The 26,314-nt window shown below is 33.2% G+C and overlaps 1 protein-coding gene across 3 annotated transcripts in view; it reads left to right on the plus strand.

Moving 5' to 3' along the window:
- Positions 1–1,843: 1,843 nt before the first annotated feature.
- Positions 1,844–26,314, plus strand: part of LOC117104615 (neurabin-1-like) — a gene marked incomplete at its 5' end in the record, with an annotated part of 57,150 nt that continues 32,679 nt past the window's right edge. For all 3 annotated transcript variants that reach the window (XM_033245468.1, XM_033245470.1, XM_033245469.1), the window contains 4 exon segments: positions 1,844–1,976; positions 5,210–5,330; positions 10,828–10,932; positions 11,354–11,462. In XM_033245468.1, coding sequence (XP_033101359.1) covers positions 1,844–1,976; positions 5,210–5,330; positions 10,828–10,932; positions 11,354–11,462 — 468 coding nt within the window.

The raw sequence follows: 26,314 nt of genomic DNA on the forward strand, positions 1-26,314 counted from the left end.
ATGAACATGACTTTGTAAAATACATAAAATTCGATCATAAATAGTTCATTGGAGTTTAAAGGGATGACATCACAATTTAATGGTTATACGCCGTTAACACAATTCAAATTCAGCCTCAATATAATGAAAGTATAATAGTACTATGGAGTTAAAGTGATGACATCACAATCGAATGGTTAATATGATACGCCATTAAGACAATTCAAATTCAGCCTCAATGTAATGAAAGTATATTTCTCTAAAAAATGCTTTGATGATGGACTCGTCCTTGATGTATTTCAATGAAAGATACTTATATTATAAAGAAGCACATTAATGAAAAATTCATAGAATAAGAATGCATAAATGATGTATTAATGAAAAAACATCAATTAATAAATGTATCGGTAAAAACTACATTGATTAAAAAATGTGTAGATAAAATTATGCATGAATAAAGAATGCATTAATTAAAAGTGCATTATAATTTTTTCATCATCGCTGCATGTTTTATCTGTACACCTCATCACAGCAAGATTTTCATCTTGAAAAGGGCCTGAATGAAAATAGTTTTTTACATTTAAGATTTTCGAGGTAATCCAAGGAATTAACATCTGTCATATATCATTTGATCGTGGTAAATTGCCCTTGTTTATTGTTTGTTAATTTTATTTCCATGGAAGCATCAGATAAAATATTACAATGGAAGGCTACCAATGATAACTCTTTATTCAACTTTTTTTATTCTGATGCTTTGTTTTGTAACTGTACTTTGAAAACTAGTATGCATATTGAAAGTGCCTGTAGATTAAAGAAAGAATAAAAATATAACTAAGTAAAAACATATCTGAACAGATCGACATAATACGACCATAGAGAAAGAAAATAAGGTACAACAAGGTGCTGTGAACTGCTATAAAGTTTGCCAAGCTTCTTCACCAGCCAATGACCATAATATACTACAGAATTTAATTGTAAATCATGTACTCATCATCATTTAGAGCAGAACATTGTGTTTTTGTATAAAATGCGATGAAATTACCAGATGATTATATTTCATCTGAGTTATTGAACTGAAAGTTATCATCATCTACAAATTGATAAGAAACAAAGAGTATGCAATTACAGCAATACTAGTTCTCTTAGGCATACATATATTTAGTTACTTGAGCGATACTAAATGTTGTAATTAATTTTCTTGTTGACATTATTTTTAGCTTAACATTATGTTTTATAAGCCATCAATAACCAATAAATAGAACACTAAAGAGGTTGTAAGTCAGTGTAATCATGAACATACCGTAGGGAATACACTACTAATTCAAAGAACGTGAAATACTTAGATACTGATTTATGCAATGGCTTCTGTAAACAAGCTATGGAAATATTTCAAACATTAAGGCATGTCCCTCACCCCAAAATGGACATAAAGATTAATGTTTTAAGATTGTCCCAATTACTTTAAATCTTAAAGTACTGTACATACAAATTCTTCGATTTTCCAGAGAAACGTTTGGCTATAGTACATGATGTGATCATTATAGATTTTTTTTCTAAATCTTTTGAGATAATATACTGTAGAATTGTATTAATTATTAACAAATGATAAATCAAAAAAACAGTTCCAAATGCTGAGTGTTAAGGCCAACTCAGACAGCGTCATATAACGCAGCTCGATGCCATTTGTTGTCGTGTCGGGACTGTGTGAGTTATTATTTCCACTTCGTGTTGTTACTCTACATAATACACGAGAGCTAGGCTAGGCACAGACATCCTGCTTGTTTTGCAAACTGGGTAAGCTCCAAGCGTTGTTACAGCCAAATTCTAAAGGATGCAATATGCATCTATCTCTTTGTTTCCATAGGTTTTTTCCACATACTCTAATCAAGAATATGATCGTAGAAATGATGATATTGATCCAGTTGCAGCCTCCGCTGAATACGAGCTAGAAAAAAGGGTTGAACGTATGAATGTATTTCCAGTTGAATTACTTAAAGGTTTGTTTTTGTTTATTTGTTTTGTTTAGTGCAATTTACATTTTATTTTGATCTTCAGTGACTTCACTTAAATTATGCAAACATCGTTTCTCCATTAGAGCCTCAAGATCAATTAAAAATACATGGTTTGATTCTGTAGAACACTGTTGGGCAAATTGTGGCCGATAGCAATTTTGTTGCAGCCCAACACCTGGAAAGTTGGATTTTTTTTTTTTTTTTAGGCTTTCCCTCTTGAACGATCACCGGCATTCTTCACTGCACTCTGGCCCAACCTTGAAACCGTATTCCTCTCCAGATCTTAAATTCACTTGGTTTACGTTAGAGTAGTGGGTCTCTAATTATAGATTAACTATTAAAGTGGATAACAGTTACATGGGTCACAAATATAGAACTTGGTTTCAAACCAAGTAAAAGACGAGTTTCAACCGAACTCTGAACTCTAATAGGGCGCCCCCTATCTCGTGGCATTCCATTGCACGGATAAAAATCAGGGCAGTCAGACCTCTTGCAAGTCTATATTCTTTGGTTTCAGTTAAAAGTTTTGTGGTATTTCACTTGTTAACAAGTTTTACCATTGTTTTTTTTATCAAGTTTGTAGTCTCGACTTGTAGATATGCCACTGGTTATTAGATTATAGTATTTTTGCTGTGGTCTTTTTTTTTTTTTTTGCGTCAAGTTTAAATGTGGATCCCATAACCTCACTGCTGTTGTTGTTATTACCAAATTTTAAAAGTGTCCGGCGTTGCCAGTTTTGAACAGGTATGCAGGAAATTTTGTAAACATAAACTAGAGGTTATTTCCAACACGTTCATGGCCCTTTTTCCCCCTAAACTTTAAAAACAAAACGGGTTTCAGCAAGGACTACATACTGCCATTACAACTAATAAATACTTCGCATGGATGGTGCAGTTGGTTAAGGATGTGTTTTAAAGAACAAAAAGTTGTGAGTTCAAATTTCGTCTTGGTATTCAATTTGTTTATTTTTTTTTTAAGAGATTTTAATTTTGAACAATTAAAACGTTCTAATATTATTTAAAAAATTCTATCATATTAGCTCTTCCAAATTTTGTTGTCAACCAGCTCTCAAATATCATAGGATGTTCATTTATACAAAAATAAATAAATAAACTTTAAACACTGAATAGAGGTGACCTCAGTTTAAGACGCGAACTGGCGAGTGGTTGCTCTTGCTTTTAACAAATGGGCAGTGTACTGTTTGACCATGTTACATGGCCATCATTATACAATATTGTGAATTAATTATCAGGTTGTTATTGTCATTGAAGTACTTACTGTTAACCTAATGAACATGATTCTTTAAAAGGATGAAGTCAGGAATAATTAGAGCATGATTTGTGTGCCTGTCATGTTTCATAACAATTCATTAACAAATGTTGTGTATTGTAAGCTAGTTTAAGTGTAGAATGGAAGCTTGTCAATATTAAACCCCAAAAATTAAATTACGTAGGAACATCGAATGTAGGCAAAAATGGCCTCGGTAAATATGGACCCAAATGACCTGTAGGTAAAGATGGCCCCCCCATTGATAAAGTTTAGTAATATAAGTAATTTTTCAAACTATTGAAATGCTGCAAAATAGTGAAAAAATTGAATAAATAAATTAGCATAAATTGATATTTAGTAATGTTTTTGAGAATTATTTATATTTTTTACTTAGGATTATAATTATTTATTTTAGGGAATAGGTAAAGTGCACCTTTGTTGTTTATTAAAGTCAGTTTGTTAAAAAAAACTAGTGAATGTAACCACTTACTCTAAATTTATGTTATAATACAGTAAGGTAAAATATATTAAATTTTATTTTTTTAATTTTATTAATCTCTAGATTTTTTTTTTAAATCAGTTTTATTACTAAATTTGATACTTTGGGCCATTTTTACCTATCTTTCATTTGGGGCCATATTTTCCAGGGCAATTTTTTCCCAGTTTCTTTTTTCAGGGGCCATTTTTTGGGGGGACTTTTTAACCATACGCCAGAAAGAATAACTTTTTGATGGGATACTAGAAAGTGATTTCCAGTGCATCTCTTCTTTACACAGTGTGTATTGTATGTTATACAAATTTTGAATAGTATTATTTATGGTACATAATTATTTCTATCCCTACAGATTGCCTATTTTTTTTTATTTTTTATTAAATATAAATAACATGTCCCAAATGGATTTGCCTGCTGGTAGGATTATGTCAAAAAAAGTCTGGGATCTAAAGGATGAATTATAAGTTAGTATGGCTTAATCTGTTGATTGCATGGGATCATGGATTAATGTACCAGCCAGCCTTATTTATTTTTATCATAAAATGTGTTGTTTGTGTCAGTATAGTTTCTTTTCCATAGTGCTTCAGTAATCTTTGAATTACTATAATACAAATTAAATGTAACTGCAGTTATTGAGGTAGACCTATGGTATTATAATAATCAAAGCCAGTAATGTTCAATACAAACTACCAATATTCAAATACTTTTAAATGTAAGCTGAAGGTTTTGATTTTTTCAGTAGTTTTGGAAGGGGACATTTCACATGTCATCAGGGGCGGATCCAGAGATGTCCAAAAGGGGGCTGAAAGTTGGGCCGATCGAGACAACACTGTCCTAGGGGGTCCGGGGGTCATGCCCTTGCAAACTTTTTGTGTTCTAGACACTCAAAAAGAACATTTTTTTTCTTTTTCTTTCTTTCTTTCTTTTTTTCCCCTTTTTTTTTACCTCCTAAAATCCGCCCCTGTGTCATTAAAGTTCTAGAAATAAAAACAACATAGTTTTAGGTGGAATATTTTAGTAAGAATAAGAAGTTGCAACAAATAACTAATGGCTTTGTGTCTACTGCCCGCTTGCGGGGGCAGTAGATATACTGTGCATGTTGATACCCATTGGCCCTGATGTCCGCGAAACAATTGATATAGTTAGTAAAAACATGAAAATTTATTGGAGATACTTGTCTGCTAAAGGGAGTGGGTGAGGCCTTCCGTATTTCCTACAGACCGCCTCAACTTTGCAAGATATTTGGGACCCCTGTAATTCAAATGTGGTTCTAATGATTAAACTCAGGATTGACAAGTTCAGTAAGAAATTGAAAAATTATTTGGAATCAATACATAAAGAAACAGTTTGTGTTAATCATATTATTAATGTGATTCATTTATGTTCAAATGGGATTACTTATAATATTACATGCATGAAGTTGTCAATGTTACAAATTGAAATTTTATATTTTCAGGGAAAAATGGTCTTGGACTAAGCATCATAGGGATGGGAGTGGGAGCAGATGCCGGAGTGGAAAAACTGGGAATATTTGTCAAGGGAATAACGGAAAATGGTGCTGCTGCTACTGATGGAAGGTAAGTGTTTCTTTCCCATTTCCTTCCCCTTTCGTTTTCCCTTCTACTGTATCTTTTGGTTTACTATTGATGTTGGGCTTCAAGCTAATGCCCCCTCTTGTTGGTACTCCTTCCACATCATCTTCTACGTTGTTTTTTCTTTATGTTCCTGTCTCTTGTCTTTATTTTCTTTTTCCTCTTCTGTCCTTTCCTTTTTCTCCCCAACCTGTTTTTTTTGCCTTCCATATTTATTCCTATTTGTGCTTTACTATTTCCTTTCTACCATTCCAATTTCGCCTCCTCTATCATTATCCTATTCTTTCTTTCTATTTCTCTTTCCTTTTCCTTTTCAACACCTCATTTTAATCGTCCAGAACTAGTGGTGGTGCCAGTAATTACCTAATAAGAGGACAAGATCCCCAATGAGAGGTCCGAAATTCTCCTTAGCCCTATCGTGTTTGGAGCAAATTTTAGGAATAAAGATGCCCGGAAAAGTGGTACTCTCAGACTGAAAAAGTGCTACTCTCAGACTGAAAAAGTGCTTTTTAAAGCAGTGTTCCCCAACAAATAATTGGATTCTTCTTAGACAGCTGTTCAGGGTTTCCTGATAAGGGTCCCGTTTCCAGGATAGGATAAAAGGCGAGACTTTTTTTATTCCTTGTTTCGCATACTTATTAAAATTAAAAATAAAATTTTGTTTTCTTATTTAGCAAATAGATTCTTCTTCGATGTGTGGATTCTGTTGTAGATATAAAGAGTACAAGTATTTAAATTTGTTTAGTTTAAAATCAGAAAAGACGACAATGGCGGTGGGTCAGACACTTTGTCAATTGTTACCATACCACGATAACTAAAATTTGGCAAACTCAGATTAGTTTCAAATTTAGTAGAAGGCAATGAATGACTTTGGTGACTATTAATTATCGCAATTCCCAAATTTCCTTTTAGTTTGTGCGTACAAAGGAATGTACACACACGCAGGGTTCTGGTTTTACTGTAGACATTAAATCTACACAAAGTCAACCTTTACCAAAAGTAGTATTCGACTTAGTTTGATTTAATGTCTAAAAAAAAGTTTTACATGACAAACTTTTAATAACGTAAAGCTCTAGCCCCTGAATATTTTCACTTTTTTTTCCTTATAAAAATCATGTGCATTAATCTAAATATCATAAACCAGGTAATTTTTATTGACATAAATTTTAGTTTTTGTGCTTGAGAAGTATGAAATGAGAAATAGAGTACCATCTTAGTATAAGGTTCCTTTTTGATGATCCAAATACCAAGTAATGTAAGAATGGTATATTGGATCCAATGATTTACTTAATTACCATCTTTTTTTACTTTGTTATTAGAAAAATTCAGAGGTTGTAGATATGCTGGTTTATTTTTATATTATGCAGTTGAACTCTCGAGTTAGGCAAGACTTTTACTATTGTTTTGTGAACCCGCCTCAATCTTTATTTAGTATCCTGCCACCACTCCAAAAATCTCCAAAGGCAGTTTAATTTATTTAAAAAATAATTTGAACAAAAATTCCAAATAATTTAAAATATTTGATCATCAAAAGTTTTGAGGAATAAATATATATTTTTTTTAAATCAGAAAAGGTTGCCAAGATTTTAAAAAAGAAAAAAAAAGAGTTAGGAAATGAATACTGTAGTTCCTCGTGTATAGTCCCACAGTTTAAATGTTTTTAAATCGAAGGTTGTTAGCATGTTCTAGGTTGATTTTTTTGTTTTGTTTTATTTATTTATTTTTTTTTAATTTATAAAATGCAAATTTGGTTTTTGTACATTTTAATGTATTTTTATAGATCTACTGTATATTTACATAAACCTTTTATGCATTTATATGTATTAAAAACCTGTTAGTGGCAGATGTTATCACTGTACGAATAAAATTTAAAAAATAAAATAAAAATTTTTGTACGAATTGGAAATGCATTCGGTATCACTCTGGAATAAACATGTTTATTCTGACCTTGACAGTGTAAAAAGGGTATTAATGTTAAAATATGTTTTGGTAAAAGCTGAAACTAGGGCTTTAAATATCATTATGAGAGTTTGTTTATTCCATCTACAGATCGTTTCCATGCCAGGAGATTTTAATATCTATCATAAATAGGAGTTTTGGTTTTATTTGGATTACTATTTTAGCTAATTTACTTACATTAGTCTTTATTATTTATATCTAGGATTAAAGTTCTATAAAATTTCAACATCATTATTATGAAATGCTGTGCTGGAACATATTAAGTTTATTGCAACATTTACTGTAGCACTTGGTGGTCTATAAACAGTCGCAACAAATAATAGTTTATGTTAAATTCAGCTGTGGCTTGGTGATAAATATTCTTGCCTTCCAATGTCAGGATCCTGCCAAGACAACAGATTTTTTTCTCACGGCCAAAAGTAACGGCACTTCCTCAATCTGATAATGCAGGGGCGGATCCAGAGATGTCCGAAATGAGGGCAGAAAGGAGGGGCTGAATGTGAGGCCGATCGAGACAACAGTATACCCTGGGGTCCGAGGGCATGTCCCCGCAGTTTTTTTTCTAGACTCCCGAAAATAACTGTCTGACCTGGCGCTGTAATGTAGAGTGTTGTCTTGTGAAAGGATTGCCGCTTTATGGTTGAATGATAGTAGTGGCACATTAATTTTATATTTATTCATCTTTATTGATTTTGTTAACTATATTAGATATTGACACTTCTACTTTCTCAAATTTACTTCATAATTGGAGCATATCACTTTTGAAGATGATGTTTTAAAAAGGCTGATATTATGCACGAAATACCAAGAAACAGACTTAACTTAAAGGCCGTTATTTCAAAAACCACATTAGAAAATGATCCAGAAAAAATACACATATATTAATCAATATAACAGAAATATCTTTGTGAAAGCTAATTCAAAACTATTAATTTGACGAAAAAATCCAACATTTAAACACCTTTAATGCACTCTCTATAGGTCATAGCTTACTACCAACTTGTGACCCCCGCTTCATAAAATGTACTGTTGCAAAATGACCTCCTACTTAAGAAACAGATCTGGATTGTTGTCTTTCATTTTCAGTTTCGGTTTATTCATCATAGAAATGGTGTTAATTATAAAATAAAATGGGTGGGTTCACCAAAAGACCAAAGCAATATCTGGTATGTTCCCATGAAACCTGCATAAAATTTGGAAAATTTAAAACATACTTTGTTTGAAGGTTTCCATGGTGAAGTAACAATGATAAATGCTTGTGGTACACCATGTAGAACCATTGATTTTGTTGAGTGTCTTTACATTTCGATTGTGTTCCTTCAGTCTTCATTAGGAGCACGACATGGTAGAATCTAAAATAATTGCGTCACTAATATTTTATCTGCGCATGCGAGAACTTTCTATTTGAATTCTAGGATGCAATTTGACCAAATCATGTTGTACAGAAAATGTAGGACATTCACGTATGAGTGAACCCATTCTAGAGTCGCGTCGTCGCGCAAATCAAAAGCTCACCTAAAATATGGTGGTTGAAGCAACTCATTAGAAGCATCAAGAATTTCTCATCTGCATGGCGTACAGCTAATAAAACTGTCTTTTCTTAAATTATATATGGTATTATATTCTATCTTTAATTAGCTTTAAAATATTTTAGAGCTAATTGAGATAATTTAGTTCTCTTTAATGTATTGACAAGAAACTGAATTTGCGGTATTAAATATAAAAAAAAAAAAAAATAGCTTTAAACTTCAGTTGGCATGAATAGTTACAGTACATGCATTTGTTATCCAGTCTGCACGTAAATTATGATGCAACATTCAAGTACGTTCAAATGTTGTTAGCCGGGAACCAGTCAGCTCGAGCAGATACCACTTTGAGCGAATGCTAGTTTCGAGCAGGTTCGAGTAGAATTTACTTTGAGCTGATGCAGCCCCCCCCCCGAATCGAATCCGCCTATGCATGACCTCATCTTTATTTTTACAGTTGTGCTACGTCAGTACTGTATTGTTGATAGTCTTGTCACACTACACCAATGATTTGTGCACCTTCACTTTGTACTGAATAGATAGTTATCTGTTGAATAAGGTATTAAATAAATGGATTGCATTTTGTAGGAATGATTCTCAGTACCATTTAATGTGATATAGCATTGGCCCAAGCCTACCAGACCTCTGACTATATTACAGTGTAATGGATGGTTTACGTTTTTTTTATTATTTTATCAAGCATTTTCAAGGCACTGGATACAGCATTACTGCCCATAACACCACCTGCACGATTAATTGGTTTCCTGATTTTGCTTTTGTTGTGTTCTGTCAAACTGCTTAATCCTGGTACACACTCTGCTCCGCTCATTAGGACGCTTCACTGGTTGCCTGTTGACAGTAGAGTTGTTTTTAAAATCATTCTTACTGTCTACAAAGGCATAAATGGTTATTCCCACTTCCTGTTTATCTACACCCCTTACTTGTGTTCCCACTCGGACTACTCAATACTCCTCTTCACATCACTACATTGTACCACACAGTAATAAAGAGGATCAGAAGTTTATTATATTCAGTTTATGCTGCCCAACTCTGGAATAATCTTCCTCCTGATCTTAAGAACATTTTTAGTGTTAATATTTTCAAAAAAATCACTTAAAACCTATCTTTTTACCTAATTCACTTGTCTCTGTTTTTGTCTGTGTCTTTTGTTGTCTTTTTATGTTATTGTTTATCCATAGACTGTATTCTGTGTGGTGAGACATGAGACAGGAACTGATGTGGATCAGTTGCTCTTGATGATTTGAAATGAACAGTAACAGTATACATTAAAACACTTAAGATAACACTAAAGTGAAAAATAATACTAAAATATCCTCATTGACTCTAAATTGCTTTAGTTTACGCAAGTAGAACAGATGTTAATTTGCTTTTTTAGTTAAGTATAGCGTATTAGCTTTCCAATTAAGTTCTTTATCTATTATGGTACCTAAGTATTTAAACTCATTAACCATTTCCACTTCCACATCATTAATTTCAACTCTTTTCTTTAAGAGGAGAGAATTTCTTTCTAAAATTAAAAACCATTCCATTAGTTTTAGCAGCATTTAGAAGCAAGTAATTTTTATTACACCAGGATTCAGAATTGATATATGGTGCGATAGTTGCCTTCATCTTCAGATAAGATGAGTCCAGTAACAACGGTATCATCTGCATAACAAATTAGTTTACAGTCATGTGAATTAATACAGAAGTAGTTAGTATAAATAGAAAACAATACAGGAAACAATTCATTTTTGGTGATTTTTTTTCTTTGGTATTTCCCTCCCCTTTCAACTATTTTTTTAATATAACAGTGGTTTTTTTGGGATTATTCCACATACAGTATTTTTATTTAATGATGTCTTTTGATACAAAATTATTATTTGATACTTGTTTATTGGAAAAGTTTTTTACTTACATGGCTGTTGGTTGTGTATAGTTATTAGTTTTAATCCTATCCCTTTCACTTTACTAATATTTTTTTGTATTTCCCACAGAATTAATGTTAGTGATCAGATAATAGAGGTGGATGGAAAGAGTCTTGTTGGGGTTACACAAAGCTATGCTGCACAGGTACTTAAAAACACATCCGGCAGTGTACAGTAAGTTGGACAACCAATATTTTTGTTTTATCACAAGTTTGCCTACCATTTTCATGTAGCTGTAAATAGAAAAGAAAATAAACCATAACATTCCCTACAATATATAACAAAAATTCTAAAGGAATGGGAAATAGAAAGACACATTTTTACTATAAGTACACCCTTGGAAAAGCATCATGACCTACATTGGCATATGTAAGAGCATTGACATGGGGAGGGATGACTGATGGGGACAAATATTAAGTGGTTGCTCGATGATTAAGTGAGGAGGGCCCTTAGTTGAAAAAAATAAGGTGATGTGAGGTGAATTTTTTTGCCTAGCATATTTCCAGTTGGGGGACACCTGGGCTCTTTTTAATTTTTATGTGTACAATTATCTAGCAATTATTCTTTTATTTTCTCTTGTCTTTTTACCTTCAAGAATTCTTATTGGACGTGAGAAAGATCCAAACAATAGTGAAGTTGCAAAGCTTATTTCAGAATCGTTGACCCAGAGTAAGGCACAGCAAGAAAGTCCCGCTGTTGAAGAGGTAAGCATAACAAAAATGGTTTGTTTGTTTTAGTGTGCCTTGTCATGTTATGTTCCTACGGAAGGAATTGTATTAGGCAACAGCCATCAGGGCAGTTTGTTAATCCTGGAACACAATGCATTGTTCAACAGATCTATCTCTGTTCTGTGTTAGTGCTTTAGTCTGAGTGATTTTTTTTTTTTAAATGATTGACAAATTTAAACAGCTTCTTTTAAAGCGATTTGTAAAATTGGACTACTTTGAATAAGTCTTACTCTACCTGATCCAGTTATTGCGATGTTGTTATGGAGGGTGTGTGTACAGTATTATCTTGATTTATGGAATTGGACTTATTTAGTGAATTCGATTTACACCGTTGCTCAAGTTGACAAATACAGGTGGCTAATACAGGTGCCATTAGTGATATTTATTGGAGTACATTTTTTGGCATTAAAGAAATTGAATTGAATTGCATTACCTTGTGACCCCTTAACACAGGGTTTTTCAACTGGCAGCCTGCAGGCCACTTCTGGCCCGCAAGTGCGTGTTATGCGACCGGCCTGGATTTCTAATCTTAATAAATTTACATTCTGTTTTGCCGACTAGGCCTAAATATTGCCACACAAATTGTAGCAACTTAGTCAATCAAATCAGAAGATCTATTGCAGCAAACAGCAAAGAAATAGGCCTACTGCATTACCAATGACCCATTGTGAGATATATAACATTTTGACTTTTGCATTACCAAACACACGGGTAACTTTCATAGGTCAAGATGCCCTGTATGAGCTTCTAGCGGCTTATTATTTTCAATAAATGTCTAATAGACCTTTTCGGAGTGTCAATCAAACTTATCAACTGACTAATCAGAACAGCGCTAGGAATACGCGCGTGTCTCACAAACACGTGTTGTCCCACAAACGCATGTGTTTGCTTATTTTTTAACACTGTCGTCTTGTGGGACCTTAGCAACAATATCCAAGGGGCGGGGCTTAGCGGAAAGGTCCATTCAGAAAGAGGGACACTCCCCCCCCCCCAAACTCTTCTCTAGCTCGCCCCTGTGGCGCTCTGATAGCCATATGCCCCATAGTACACCTCTTGCCCTAGCCCTTCAAATTCATTCAATGAACGATTTTGGCCCCTATTGCAATATAGTTGAGAACCCCTGCTTTAATAATTCCCTATGCTTGTGGTAAATTTAGAAAATAGAAAAATGCTCATTTAATACAGAAATATATTCATTGTAATTGTTACTGATCGATGCGAGTCAAATTTCCAAAGTATAATAATTTCCAACAACATCCTGATTTCTTTACCAGAAACTATCAAGGTATTATCATTAACATATGAGTAATAATATTCTATAGGTTATACAAATAGAAATATTATTAATGTAACATGCAAATTTACAAATGGCTCCCGGGGAAATAATTCCAGTCTGCCAAAGTTATTGGTGTGAATTTAGGAACATTATTCAATAATTTTGAATAACTTAGCTCTCCTTGAAATCTGCAAGTACAACACATTTCATGAGTTTTGTGTAAAATTAAGGCCTGTCGTGCGCCTGCTCGGGGAATACCTTATCCGTATATCCTCCACGCAAAACCTAGGTTTAGGGTCCGTTCGCGCATTTCGGAAAATAAGTCTGTTTAGGGGTGTTATAATACATTTCAATTAAACTTGTTTAGTATATGGTAAATGGTATAATCACAAAATCTGTGGTATAATCAATCATTTAAGCATTCTGAATTATGATATTAACAACATGACTGATTCATATGAACAATAGAATGATCACTTGGCCTAAAAAAGCCTGTGTTATAGAGAAAAACAAGCAAGAATATAAAAAAAAACAAGTTAAATAATTAAAAATTAATAGCTATCTATCAGTGAATTAATACTGTCCTATCCTAATACAGTACTCCTATCCTGTCCATTGTGATTGACTGTGCTAAACATGAAGGAGTTACTGAAACAATTTATTGTTGGACTATTTTTTGTAAGTTTCAATTTACCTGTAGTAATTTCAATGTCTTAATATCTAGTAATTGCAATGTATTTATGGAGAGATATGTCGTGTCTTGAATTATTAACTAAATTATTAATTAAATATGATTTACATCGTTCCTCAAGTTGCCAGAATTTAAAGCTATTATCCTTATGACCTCCTTTTAAAAATGATTTTTAAATAATCATCAAATGGAATACAAATAACCCACAGATGCCTAGAATGGCAATATCTTACATCAGACAACAACTTTAGGCTAATTTGTTGAGCATCTGGCAAAATAATTTGTGAAGAAAACAGCTGAAAAAAAAAAACTTTTTTAAAGTTTTTTTGTTTATCCGCCCCTATTTTTTTCAGTGAGTTAGGGGCGGGGAGGAGGGCAAAGGCCTAACCCTAATCATCTCCTGTTAAACTACCTAATAGGCCCCCAAGCATGTGTCTACTCCTGAAAGTGAGATTTTGGTATTCCTTTTTTTGTTTTTTTGTATATTGCGATTTTCAGCGAGTAAAATATCCAACATCGAGTTTATTTTTCATTATTCCCAAAAAGGTTTCAATTTTTTTTTTCTTTATTTGAATTTGATTTTCTTTATTCTCTATTTATTTTCGCCAAATTTGAAATGAAAATTTCAGAAAACCTAGCAACCACCACTGGGGGACTTCCGGAGGCCTAGTGTTTCAATCTACGTAGTTACCATTGTGGAATAATTATTAAATGATAAAACTAAATTATGAATGAGCACGAATATTTTAAAACGAAAAAAGAATGAATTGTTTTATTAAAAACAAGTCAAGGTCTTAAAAACCTATTTCAATGTTTAAATATAGAGTAATTAGCATGATCGAATGTGTTGTCTACTGCTGATATAGCAAAGGTCTAGCGGCGCGATGCGCTCCGCGGTGCTCTATGTAACTAGCCAGCTACTCAGGCTAGGCCGCTGGTAATCCCAGTGAGTTGTGAGACGTTGGCGGCGCTGTTTCAAAATAATTCTGATAAAATGGTCTATAATAATTCTCATCAATCCCAGAGAGCAATCTAGTGAGTTCACAAAAATAATTCAATATAAATATACATATGATTAAAATACTGCAACTATGAAGTCCTGCAAATATGTACAAAAAAAAAACAATTTATAAAAATTGGTAATAAAACAGATTCGAAATTCAGAAGGCATAAAAATATAAATATATCCAATTAGTATTGTTCCAATGAGACATCGTTCTCAAACGATGTTATTATATGAAAACCATTAATGGTTGGTATATAAAAGAAATTCAATTAGGTATCCAACCTGTTTGTACATTCATTTATAATGTTTTTGAATTGATTCTTCTTAAAGTTTATTTTAAACAGTGCATGATTTATCGGAATTGTAGGAGCACACTACCGTAATGCTATTAAAGAGACCGGAGAACATATAAGGAAATGCTCATGTAACATTTAACGATGATCATAATTCTGGGCGAGTATTGCAAGCACAGGAGATAAAATAATATTGCTTACATAAGTTAAAGCTGATGGTGAACAGTTGAACTGATTTTATAATGCGAATGCCGAGTATATTCAACATCTAAATTATAAAGTTTGTACCAGCAAAAGTTTGGAGTATATTAATGAACTCGCGACTTGAAAATAGCCATGGAAGCCTACTTACAAAGTCGCAAGACAGTCATTAATTGGAATAATTTTATGTTTGGCACCCTACTAGCATTTTATGGTAGTAATTGCATAGATGGTGGTTGTAACACTTACGGTACATGTCCCATTTGTATGCTATAAAAAATTATGTAGGCCTAAATTATGGTTGTACTGTAATTGAAGAAACTTGGCACAGATCATGCTTGTGTATATTTTTATTTTGAACATAATTTCAAGTTTTTAAAACAATCATAGCATGAGTTTTAATTAGCCATAGCCATTACTAGGCTCAATGAAACAAATATGTTTCGGTAGGGTCAGCTGCCGTCATCAGTCAATCTTATTTATGTACTGGATATGAGTCGAACCATATTGAAAGGTAGAGTTGACAAAACAGTTCATGAATAATTATACAGACAAGAACGATTAAGAAAAAAAACTGAATCAAAATGGCAGTTAAATTTCAAATTTGTTCCTATGCTATTTAAGGCGATGTTCATACAAACCAGCTAACGGTTAGCAGGATCCAGATAAGCAACATACGCGCTCACCCTTGCGTTCATACACGAAAATCCCAGAATAAGATTATGATGAATCACTGGCCAATAAAAAACTGGTAATTGGAAATGCGTACGTGTGATTAGTTAATGATAGAAATGTGCTCAACCTGCTAACCAATAGCGCTTGCAAACTGTTAGCGTATCTAGGTCTTTATAATGGTTAGTTCAGGCGTTCTCACATGGAAGCTAACGGTTACTACTAATGGTTAACTCCCGATCTGGATGCTATTGCTCTAGCGTGAACCTAAACCTAAATTTATCTTTTGATTTATGCATTTGAGATGAAATAGCTTGTTCATAAATAATGTGCTATAAACTTACATGTAATTTAGTCACCATACAACTTGGAACTATAAATAACTATCATTTTCACAAGAGTACGAAACATACGCTTTCGGCAGAAATTTGATTTTACAGTGCAAGCATATGTACTCTTTTATGAAAAAGGTTGAATGTTGACCGTAAAAAGAGAAAATATCATCATTTTATTGTCTGTTAGGGGGAGGGAGGAGGTCACAGAAAAAAATATGTTTTTTACTCTTGTAAAAATGTTAAAAATAATGGATCACCCATTGATATTAAATGTTTTGGTTTAGAACATATTTGCCTACTGATACCATAATAAATAAATGGCAAAGGCAGGCAATACAATTTTTTTTTAGTAGTTTTTTATACTCATTTTAAGCTTTAGAATTGATGAAAAAGCTAACCTAGAAATCGTGTGTGTCCCACTCGTAGTACATGGTTCAAAGACCTAATCTGACCACAGAAAACCAGGAGTCTCAGCCTAGCATTTCTTGAAAAATCTCAATATTTGTACCCAGTAGGTTTTGGAGCATTAGCAAAAACATTTTGGCAATACAGGTTTTCCCAATTTCAATTTCCAAGCGATTTAAAATAGTGATTACATAACGATTTTTCAATCATATCTATGGAAATGAAGTCCCTTTTTACCGTAACAATATGATTAAAAAAACATAAATACAAACTTAATAGCATAACATAAAACATAAATAACATAAGAAAAATGACAGCATAAACATAACATAAATGAAATTTGATATGATATTATTAAAAACTAGTCAAGTTGTCCAAAGTTGGCCTAGGCCCCACCAAAGCTATGTTTTTAGTTGAATCAGGGAGTTGTTAAAGAAATCAAGGATGGTTGATTAAGCAATTTAACATAAAAATGTTAATGTAATATAGTGGTAAATCATATTTAGATATGCTTGCACTCAAGGGCAATTAACCCAAAAAATTAAAGTAAAAAGTATTAGCATAATATACCTGATGAGAAGAACAGTGCATATAAGATATGATATGACATTATTGTATTTGTTTATAATCAAAATTTTAGTTTATATTACAATTTGCAATAACTTGTTGATCTCTTTACCAGATTGGATCCAACAGGGACAGCATCATCGGCATATATCCTTTTATTGCTCTTAATTATGGCAGTATTAATGCAACATGTAAACAAGTACCGAGCTAACTGTTTTCCCTTGGGGAGATCATAAATCAATTTCTGTTCAGTAGTTTAATGTGCTTACCCGGTATAGCATCAGACTGGTTCATGCAATCATAAATCAGTTTATTGTATTTCATTTTTAGTAATTTTAATGGTTTTTTATTATACTTTAATTAAAATATGGTGACCAACATCAATCAATATGCCTGTTTGCGAATAAAATTCTCATTAAACCCATGTAAAGCTGAATTAAACAAACCTGGAAATAAACAATAATAATAATATGTCGCTCTTATATAATGCTTCATGCACAATGCCTCTAAGCGCTTCACATTACTACCCCGGTCATCGGATTGAACACATATGGGACACATACTCAGCTCCCTGGAGAGAATTCCATAATATTGCAGCTAGTAATCAGCGCAGTTGTGTTTGAACCTACCAGGTACCCACTTGTACTCCTGGGTGGAGAGAGGCAACCGTAGATAAAGTGCCTTGCCCAAGGACACAAAGGATTTGCACAGCGAGAGTTTCGAACCCCTGACCTTGTGGTTGGGAGTCCAAGCCACAACCGATGCGCCAACCGCTTCTAAACAGCCAAGTATGTGTCCCATATTGTTAATGAAGATATTAATTATAATTTATATACTGTAGTATCCCATCCAACAGTAAATTCAAAATTTGTCACTTACTGGTGGGAACACAAACAACAGATGGCGGGGTGGGGGTGTTGTCAGAAAAGACCAACTGGTATATGGCAGCTACCTACAATGCCTAACTACTGTAGTTCAAGGGGAAGAGGTTGTAATTGTATTGCATTTTTAAGTCGGGCACTTACTGCGTCGTTCGACCATCGCACGACGAATCCAACTCCGCTTCCTATAAGCGCTAGACGACGCAACAACATCTGCTGATTGTCGATAGCAGTCTCAACGGATTGTCATTAAAAACGATCCCTTGCGCAAGCGTCGTAGAATTGTGTTCTCCATAGAATCGCATCGGCCGACAACCGTTATGCGAAGTGGCTGCCTGGCTTAGGGGTTCTGATAGATCACCGGTACAGTTTGACTACTAAAAAATAACAAATTTTATATTCAGTATGTTTTTGACTGTCTTAAACATGTGGACATTTTTTTATTTGGAAGGTGCAGCATACACACCCATCACGCCCCCTACTCCTTAATATGGGCCTGTATACATAAAATTGGTATAGTATGTCTCAAAATGAATTGGAAACTTGAGAGTGCATTTGACTGTCTTCATCAAGCTAAAGTATATTCTACGTATACTTCTCCCCATTAAGGCCAATTATTTTTATTGCTATTATTAGCGGCCAATTATTTTTATTCGCTCCTATGAGAATCTCTAAAAACACTCGGATGATTGATTTGGCACCTGTTTTAAACGGTGAACCTGCAGAAAATTTTTTACAATTTTGTTCCAACAAACATTCATGGCCTTTTATTATGTTGCACCCCAGTGTGCCCTAGACACTCAAAACAAAACAGGGGTTTCAGCAAGGACTGTACATTACTGCCATTACCACTATTATACACGTTGTATGGATGGCGCGGTCTGTTAACCGCGCCATCCATACGACGGTTCCATGCGTTGGTTCTAAGGGCTGTGAGTTTGAATCGCGTTTTGTATTCAATTATTAAATTTATTTAAAGACATTTTAATTTTTGTACAAATTATTTAATGTAATTTTAAAAATTTTGTCTTATGAGGAGCTCTATAAGTACTTGGCTGATCAATTAATAAATAAAAATTAATAGATCTTCTTTGTGAAGTGCGCCACCAATACCAAGGACTGTACATATTGTCATTACCACTAATAGGACATGTGGTATAGATGACGCAGTCGGTTAACGATGTGGTCTATTGAACCAAAGGTTGTAGTTTGAATTGCGTTTTGGTATTCAATTTAAATTTTTTGAAATTTTTTTTTTCCAATTTTAAGACATTTTGTTTATTTCAATTTAAGATATTTAAATTTTGTACAAGTGAACATTCTAATTATTTAAAATGTCTATCTTATTAGCCCTTATTCTCATTGGCCATTAGGGCCAATCTACTCTACTGCCTCTATTATACTGCCCTCATCGGAGCTTTTGAGATTACGAGAACTTGTTATTGTAAACTTATGACTAAAATCAGTACAGAATAATTAATATAGTTTGCCATTAGGTGTTACTAATTTATGCTTTCCATGCTGTATTTACAATTAATGTACATTTTCTACATTATTCAATCACGAAAGTAATATTAAGTCAATATCTTCTTCAATAGCAGTTCATAAGTAAACTTAACAGAATATTTCTCAGTATAATTTTCAATTTAATTTCTCAGTATTAAATTAATAACAGGAATATGTTTCTATATTATTACGTACCATAGTTTATTGTTCAGATGTTTTTTGAGGGGGTGTTTATTTGAGGAAGGCGTTCATTTAAACAGGTGTTAATTTTTTGTTGGTTTGAAAATATACATCCCTTTCACTGTAAATGTCAACTACAACGATGTCAATTTCAAATAATATGATCAAGTATAATACAACAGTATAGCATATAACGTCACTAATAATTGGTGGTATCTGTTGTAATACTGAACTTGTTAAAAAACATTTGGGAATAATACATACTATCAGAGTGGATGTGTTAGAATCTAGAGTAAGATGTTTAAAACACTTCAAGCAACATACAAAGATAGCATTTATATATGATTTATCTTTTATTGAAGTTATTTAATTGTGAACTTATGAGACTAAAAGCAGCACAGAATAATTAATATAGTTTGCTATATAAATGTTACTAATTTATGCTTTCCATGCTGTATGTATGACAATTAATGTACATTTTCTACAATATTTAATCACCAAAGTAATATTAAGTCAATATCTTTTTATAGCAGTTCATAAGTAAACATAACAGTATATTTCTCAGAATAATTTTCAATTCAGTTTCTTAGTAGTAAATTAATAACAGAAATATGTTTCTATGTTATTACGTACCATAGTTTATTGGTCAGACAGGTTTTGAGGGGGTGTTTATTCGAGGAAGGCATACATTTGAGGAGGTATTAATTTTTGTTTGTTTAAAGATAAACTCCTCGTAATTTCACTGTAAATGTCAACTACAACACATAATTACCGTCAAATGTGTTACGTGATCATAAAGACAGTGCGATTCTACTGGGGTTTATAGTCATATAGGGTGGCGTACATTCGAAGGGAAAAATAAACGCTTGGGGCATTTATTCGAGGGAGATGTTTTTTCCAAATAAGGCTCTAGAGGGGAAGTTTATTCAAAGCGGGATGTTTTGAATTTGAGTGTAAATTATCAGTATTTTAGACAGATGTCAATTTCAAATAATATGATCAAGTATAATACAACAGTATAGCATATAACATCACTAATAATTGTTGTAGGACCTCTGGATCCCTGAAAAAACAATCTCATTTTAACATTTTCCCTCCATCCTTTCACAAAATAATCTGTATCATGCCTGTTTTCTTATTTAGCAAAATGATTTTGCCAAAAGCATCTCGGTGGAGGACAAAATAAAATGTTATTGATGAATGTAAACTGTGTAGTAATGAGATTGATAAATGCTTTAGATAGGAAGAAGAGGGCGTAATACAGTAAATGTAAATATAACAATGTTTCTGAAAATTCCTTTTTTCCATAAAATTTTATTTTTATTTGAAATCGCGTTCAGAGGTTTCGCTAAAAAAGATATAAAAAGTCTTGCCTAAGGAGTAGTAGGGAGCTTTCCATTGCACAACGACGATAGGACGTAGAACGTAATGACGTCACTAAAAGTGATCTGCGCATGCGAGAACGTTAAGGTCACCTTGTTGAGCAGATTCTGGAACATAATTTGCCCAAATCTACGTATGCAGAGAACGTAGGACGCCAGGTAGGACGGTCAAGCATGAGTGATTCCGCTCTAGCTTCGCGTCGTCATACAAATCAAAAGTTTTCTAATGGTGCGGGAATGTGACCTGACATAACAGGAATTTTTGCAGTAATATTACTAGGTCTGGAACGCCGCGCAACTCCCATATTGCGGCTGCTCCCTCATTGAGGGAGCGATAAATAAGCAAGTAATGCCTCAGGCCTAAAGGTTAGTGTAATTAAAAACATACCAGCCTATGTTATTCAAAACTATGGTTATTCATTAATTTGTATTGTATTCTGTATATTCATATCATGTTTTATTTAATTGCATGTTCATATAGTTATACAGTCATCATTGTATATTTATATTCTGTTATGAATGCATTGATGCTTCTGGCACTTTATTCATCTCAATTCAGCTATTTATGGCACTGATCAAAAATTAAATTTTGAATAATTCTTCATTTTCACAATAGACAGGTTGTCATTTTCCCACGATTTATAATAGGCCTAAAAATTGAGATTTGTCTAAAATATTTTTAAAATAAGAGACCAATACATTAGAATCAGAATCACTTTATTATCTCCAAAAGAAGAAATTGTTTGCTCTATAAAACCTTTAAAATACATTAAAATACATTCATAATATAAGTACAATACAAAAGTACATCACAAATTCAAAACATCAGATTTTAAAAATGTAAAAACACTAAAACATCAAAAAATCGAATACAAACAGAATATAAATACATTAAATACATTCTTAATAAAAATACGATCCAAAACAATAGTATATCGTACATTACTTAATCGAAACAGCAGATTTTAAAAATGATAAAATAAAATTTTGGAAAAATGAAAAGTAATAATAATAGTAATAGTGTAGTTTTATATAGCGCACATATCCATCTAATGTAAGATGCTCAGGGGGCTTGATATGTGGACTAGAAACTCGATCAATGACTTTCTTCGCCCCTAAGGGTCCCTCTCGTCGTCCACCACAAGGGCTGTCTGTTCCAGTACACCGGGGTATCCCCCTACTCGTCTCGAAGGATGGGTTCATTATAATGCACACGAGCCATTGTATACCCTGGGCCTACGGTTTATAGTCCTTATCCGAGAAGACTTGTTCTACCACCAGAACCATAGACGAGCGTGCCATTCAAACCAGCGCCTATATTATGGCTATAGCTTGCGGCGCCCCTGCTAACCACTCGGCCATTCGACTCGCATAATGTTGTATTTTTATTATTATAATTATTATTATTATTATTATTACCATTTTGATTAACACTTAATTTTCAATAAGGGTTCTATCTGCTATAGTTTGTATTGAAGAGTTTAATGCCCATAGGGACAAAGGAGTAAAAATGACGACTTGCCTCATCTTTCACAGACTGCCTGAGATTAGTGAGGAAATCGAGAATAACATCAACTAGCTGTTTAGTGACACCTTATACTAAGTAACTTGTGGGTGAGCAAATGTGGTGTATCGTGTTGAATGCTGATGAAAAGTCATAGTACATTATCCCTATGTTATTACCCTTCCTAGAATCATCTATGTGTGCATACAGTTTATTTAATTTATACACAAGTGCATCTTCTGTACTATGTTTACTGGAATATGCAAATTGCAATGGATCTATAAATGCCCTCCGGCCTTGAGCCCTGATCTTCAGGTTTCGACCTTTACCTTACCTATAGACCATTTTATCGGATTTAATGTGAAACAGCGCCGCCAACGTCTCGAAACTCACTAGGGACTTCCAGCAGCGCCTGAGCAGCAGGCTAATTACGAGTAGAGCACTGAGAAGTAGATAGCGCCGCTAGCAGCAGTAGACAACAGATACGATCATATTAATTACGGTACTGTAATTACTGTATATGTAAACAATGAAATAGCTTTTTAAGACAGGCTTGTTTTTAATATAAACACTTCATGTTTTTTCCATTTTAAAATATTTGTGCTCATTAGTAATTTAGTTTTATCATTGATTTAATCCATGATGTTAACTATGTAGAGCAAAATGCTAGGCCTCTGAAAGTCTCCCAGTAGTAGTTGCCAGGTCATCGGAAATTTTCATTTCAAATTTTGCGAAAATGGTCTATGTTATTTACACAGGGCCTGTAGGCCTATATAATCTCTTGTGAATTTGGGCCGATTTCATAGGCCTAATATTTTTTTTAAGTCATACTTGTAAAAAAATAGGATGCACTGTAAAAATCTTCCTATGGGTGGGAGGTTCCCTCATGAACATTATCCACACACCCTTAGCCAATTGGATCTCCTCAGTCAACATTTTTAATGAAAATATTTCTGCAATAAAAAAATATATATTCTTACATTTATTTCTGGCATTATGTCAAAAAAGAAAGATGGGTATACACTACCAAACTATTAAGGTCGACCTTAAATTTAATTTGATGGTGCCAAAATGTGAAACAAACTTCCTTCTTTGGCAAGACAGTTTATATACAGGAAGTACTAGGTGCAATATGAAACTTCCTGTCCAGAAGCAACAGTTTGGTCGAAAGATATGTCAATTCAGGGGAACCAAATTATGGAACTTTAAATCAATCTTTCTTTTTTGATTTATTTAATTTATTTATTTATATTTTTCTAATAAACAAAAATATACCAAAAATTGAAGGGTTGTTGTTAGATACTTCATTGTTTGTCAAAAAATAAGGGCCTAAGACGACTGAAAAGCGGAGTTTCCTTCTTTCGTTCTGCCGGGTAAAATCAATTACTTTAGGCGACGTTTGTAGACTAACCAACACGTACCAACGTACTAGGCCTAGACTAGCTAGGATGGATGGTATAGGCCTAGCCTTGAAGGGACGAAGGTCCCAATGAAAAACAACGTCGCTCCTTGATAGCTAGCATTGTCTATTTAACATCACAATAATTCATTATTAGACCTATAGTTGTTTTTTGAATTGTACTCCACAAATCTCAGCCGATACCTCGCACAACTCGTTAACGTCTCGTGTCTATTGTCGTGACGTCATGGCTCGCCAGCTCACACTTGTGATGTCTAGCTCTTGTGATCAAATAACACGCTGGCTCGCACTTTGCTCAGCGGTTTCATACGCACTATATTGGGGCAATAAGTGTTTTCAACGCGCCTTTCATATATTTACGCACCGCAAGCCTCGAACGAACACACTCATGTCGCGATTGGGATCGTGCGAGCCTAGCGGAACTGCATTTTTTGGTACATAGTAGAATTGTGCTAAAAATAATATATGAGTATAATATCCCCCCATTCATGTTCTGTTTGTCTAATTATTATATCAGCTACTAAACAAAATTTTTGTGATGCATGAATTTATATAAAAATCATGAATTTTAACAAGAAAAGTAAGTCCGGTCTACAGTAAAAATGTAAACAAACAACGCCCTAACTCCGTAAATGTTAATATCGCTAAACATGGTCGTAATTATCGTCGTTTTACAAAATTGTGCAATTTTTCTGGATGTTAGCGTTGGTCGCCAATGAACAATCAGTGTCTGTTCTTGTATTCGTGAAATATTGGCCTGACAACTTCTTCCGATTTAAAAAAAAATTTGGTTGAAAACAGCAAATATTTTGGCTTTACTAGGCGTTCTTGACAACTCCACGGGCTCATACGCGCAATTTTACGCGTTGTTTATACATGCGCTAGGCCTAGATTGAGGCCTAGATTTTATTGGGGTTTTGGATAGGCTTTGCTGCATTAATGTTGTTAAATGTTAAAAGTATAATATATATATATTATTTTTATTCAGCTTATATATGATAAATACAGGCCTGCATTGAATAACATTTTATATTTTGATGACAGTAATTAGGATGGCTCTAAAATAAAGAAAATTTAAAATATAAATAAATGTAAACAATGATCCAATATTCATCTGTGAAAATAGCCAGTATCATTTACAATCATCATTCTTCTTACACCTCAGTTTACAAATAGACACAAACATTATGTTCTACATGTTATATTTTTAATGAACAAAATAAACCTTTAAAAAATACAAGAATCCAAATTAAACCGAATCCACTGATTAATCTCAGATACAGATAGAATAATACATACTCAAAGTTTAGGGATTCAATACTTTGATATTAATTATGTCATCATCAGGAATCCAAATTAAAGGTATGCAATCAGGTTAATACTGACAGTTATTTTTGTACAAATTGCTATTGCACTTTATAAGTAGAAAATTCAATATATTCACACTAAATTATAGTACTGCACAACAAAATATGTTATTGCGCTTTGTGTTAATATGTGCAGTAATTAGTGTGTAAATTTATTTTCATAAAAAGGGTATGGGGGTTTAAACAATCTGTTCTCAATAGTAATTTGATTCAGAGAAAATATAAATTTCCCATCATCTGAAAGTCCCAGGTCTCTTCAAAAATACAAACAAGAATGCTAAACAAAACTGTCTGAAACAGCAGGGATGCAGAGACAAAATGACGAGTTCATCTGTTTCCATGTAGCTTGCATATCGATTAAAACCGGATAGATGTAAACATATCTCACCATAGTATCTGATTTTCATTCTGCGTCGTAACAATTAAAGAAGCTGAAAAGATAAATATAAATATATTTTAATTAGGCAATACATAACAATATAATTCATTCTAGGCAATGGAAATTAAAATATTTTAAGTGTTAATTAAATTGTGCGTTCACTTTTCCCTTGGTTTCGATGTGGTACAAATGGCATAACAGTTTTATTATTATTATTATTATTATTATTATTATTAAAAAAAATAAACACCATACATTGAAAAAAAGGGGCAACATTTAAAAATGGACAACCAAGTTAATGCTTAGGAAGACTGGCGCTTGCTAAAGGTCTCCCAACAATATAACGAAAACGGATATCAATGAAAATACAATATTTTATATACTGTATTTAAGAACATGCGATGTGATTTATAAAGCATTATTGTGATGATACATAATTAAAAAAATAAAAAAAACATTGTACAGAAGTTGAATAATTTTTATTATTTAAAATACCTTAAAATCTGTCTTAGTATCATTTTTTTTCTGCTGCTCTCCATGAACACCATCCAGCTGCTCTTTCCTTTATGTTCAAATTGATTATCTCCATGATGTATTTTGTCAGCTCGCTTGTATCTTTTTTAAAATTAAAAATAAAAAGTTATTATTGCCATTTTTTTTTCATTAAAAAATTATGACAGAACATCAGACATTAATAATACCACCAAACTTCAGATACTAAAAATGAAATTTCAAAGTATAATAATAATAATAATAATAATAA

The sequence above is a fragment of the Anneissia japonica genome, unplaced genomic scaffold, assembly GCF_011630105.1.
Source record: "Anneissia japonica isolate Jap-2015-1 unplaced genomic scaffold, ASM1163010v1 scaffold287712_len2945570_cov188, whole genome shotgun sequence".
In the NCBI taxonomy this organism is placed as follows: Eukaryota; Metazoa; Echinodermata; class Crinoidea; order Comatulida; family Comatulidae; genus Anneissia; species Anneissia japonica.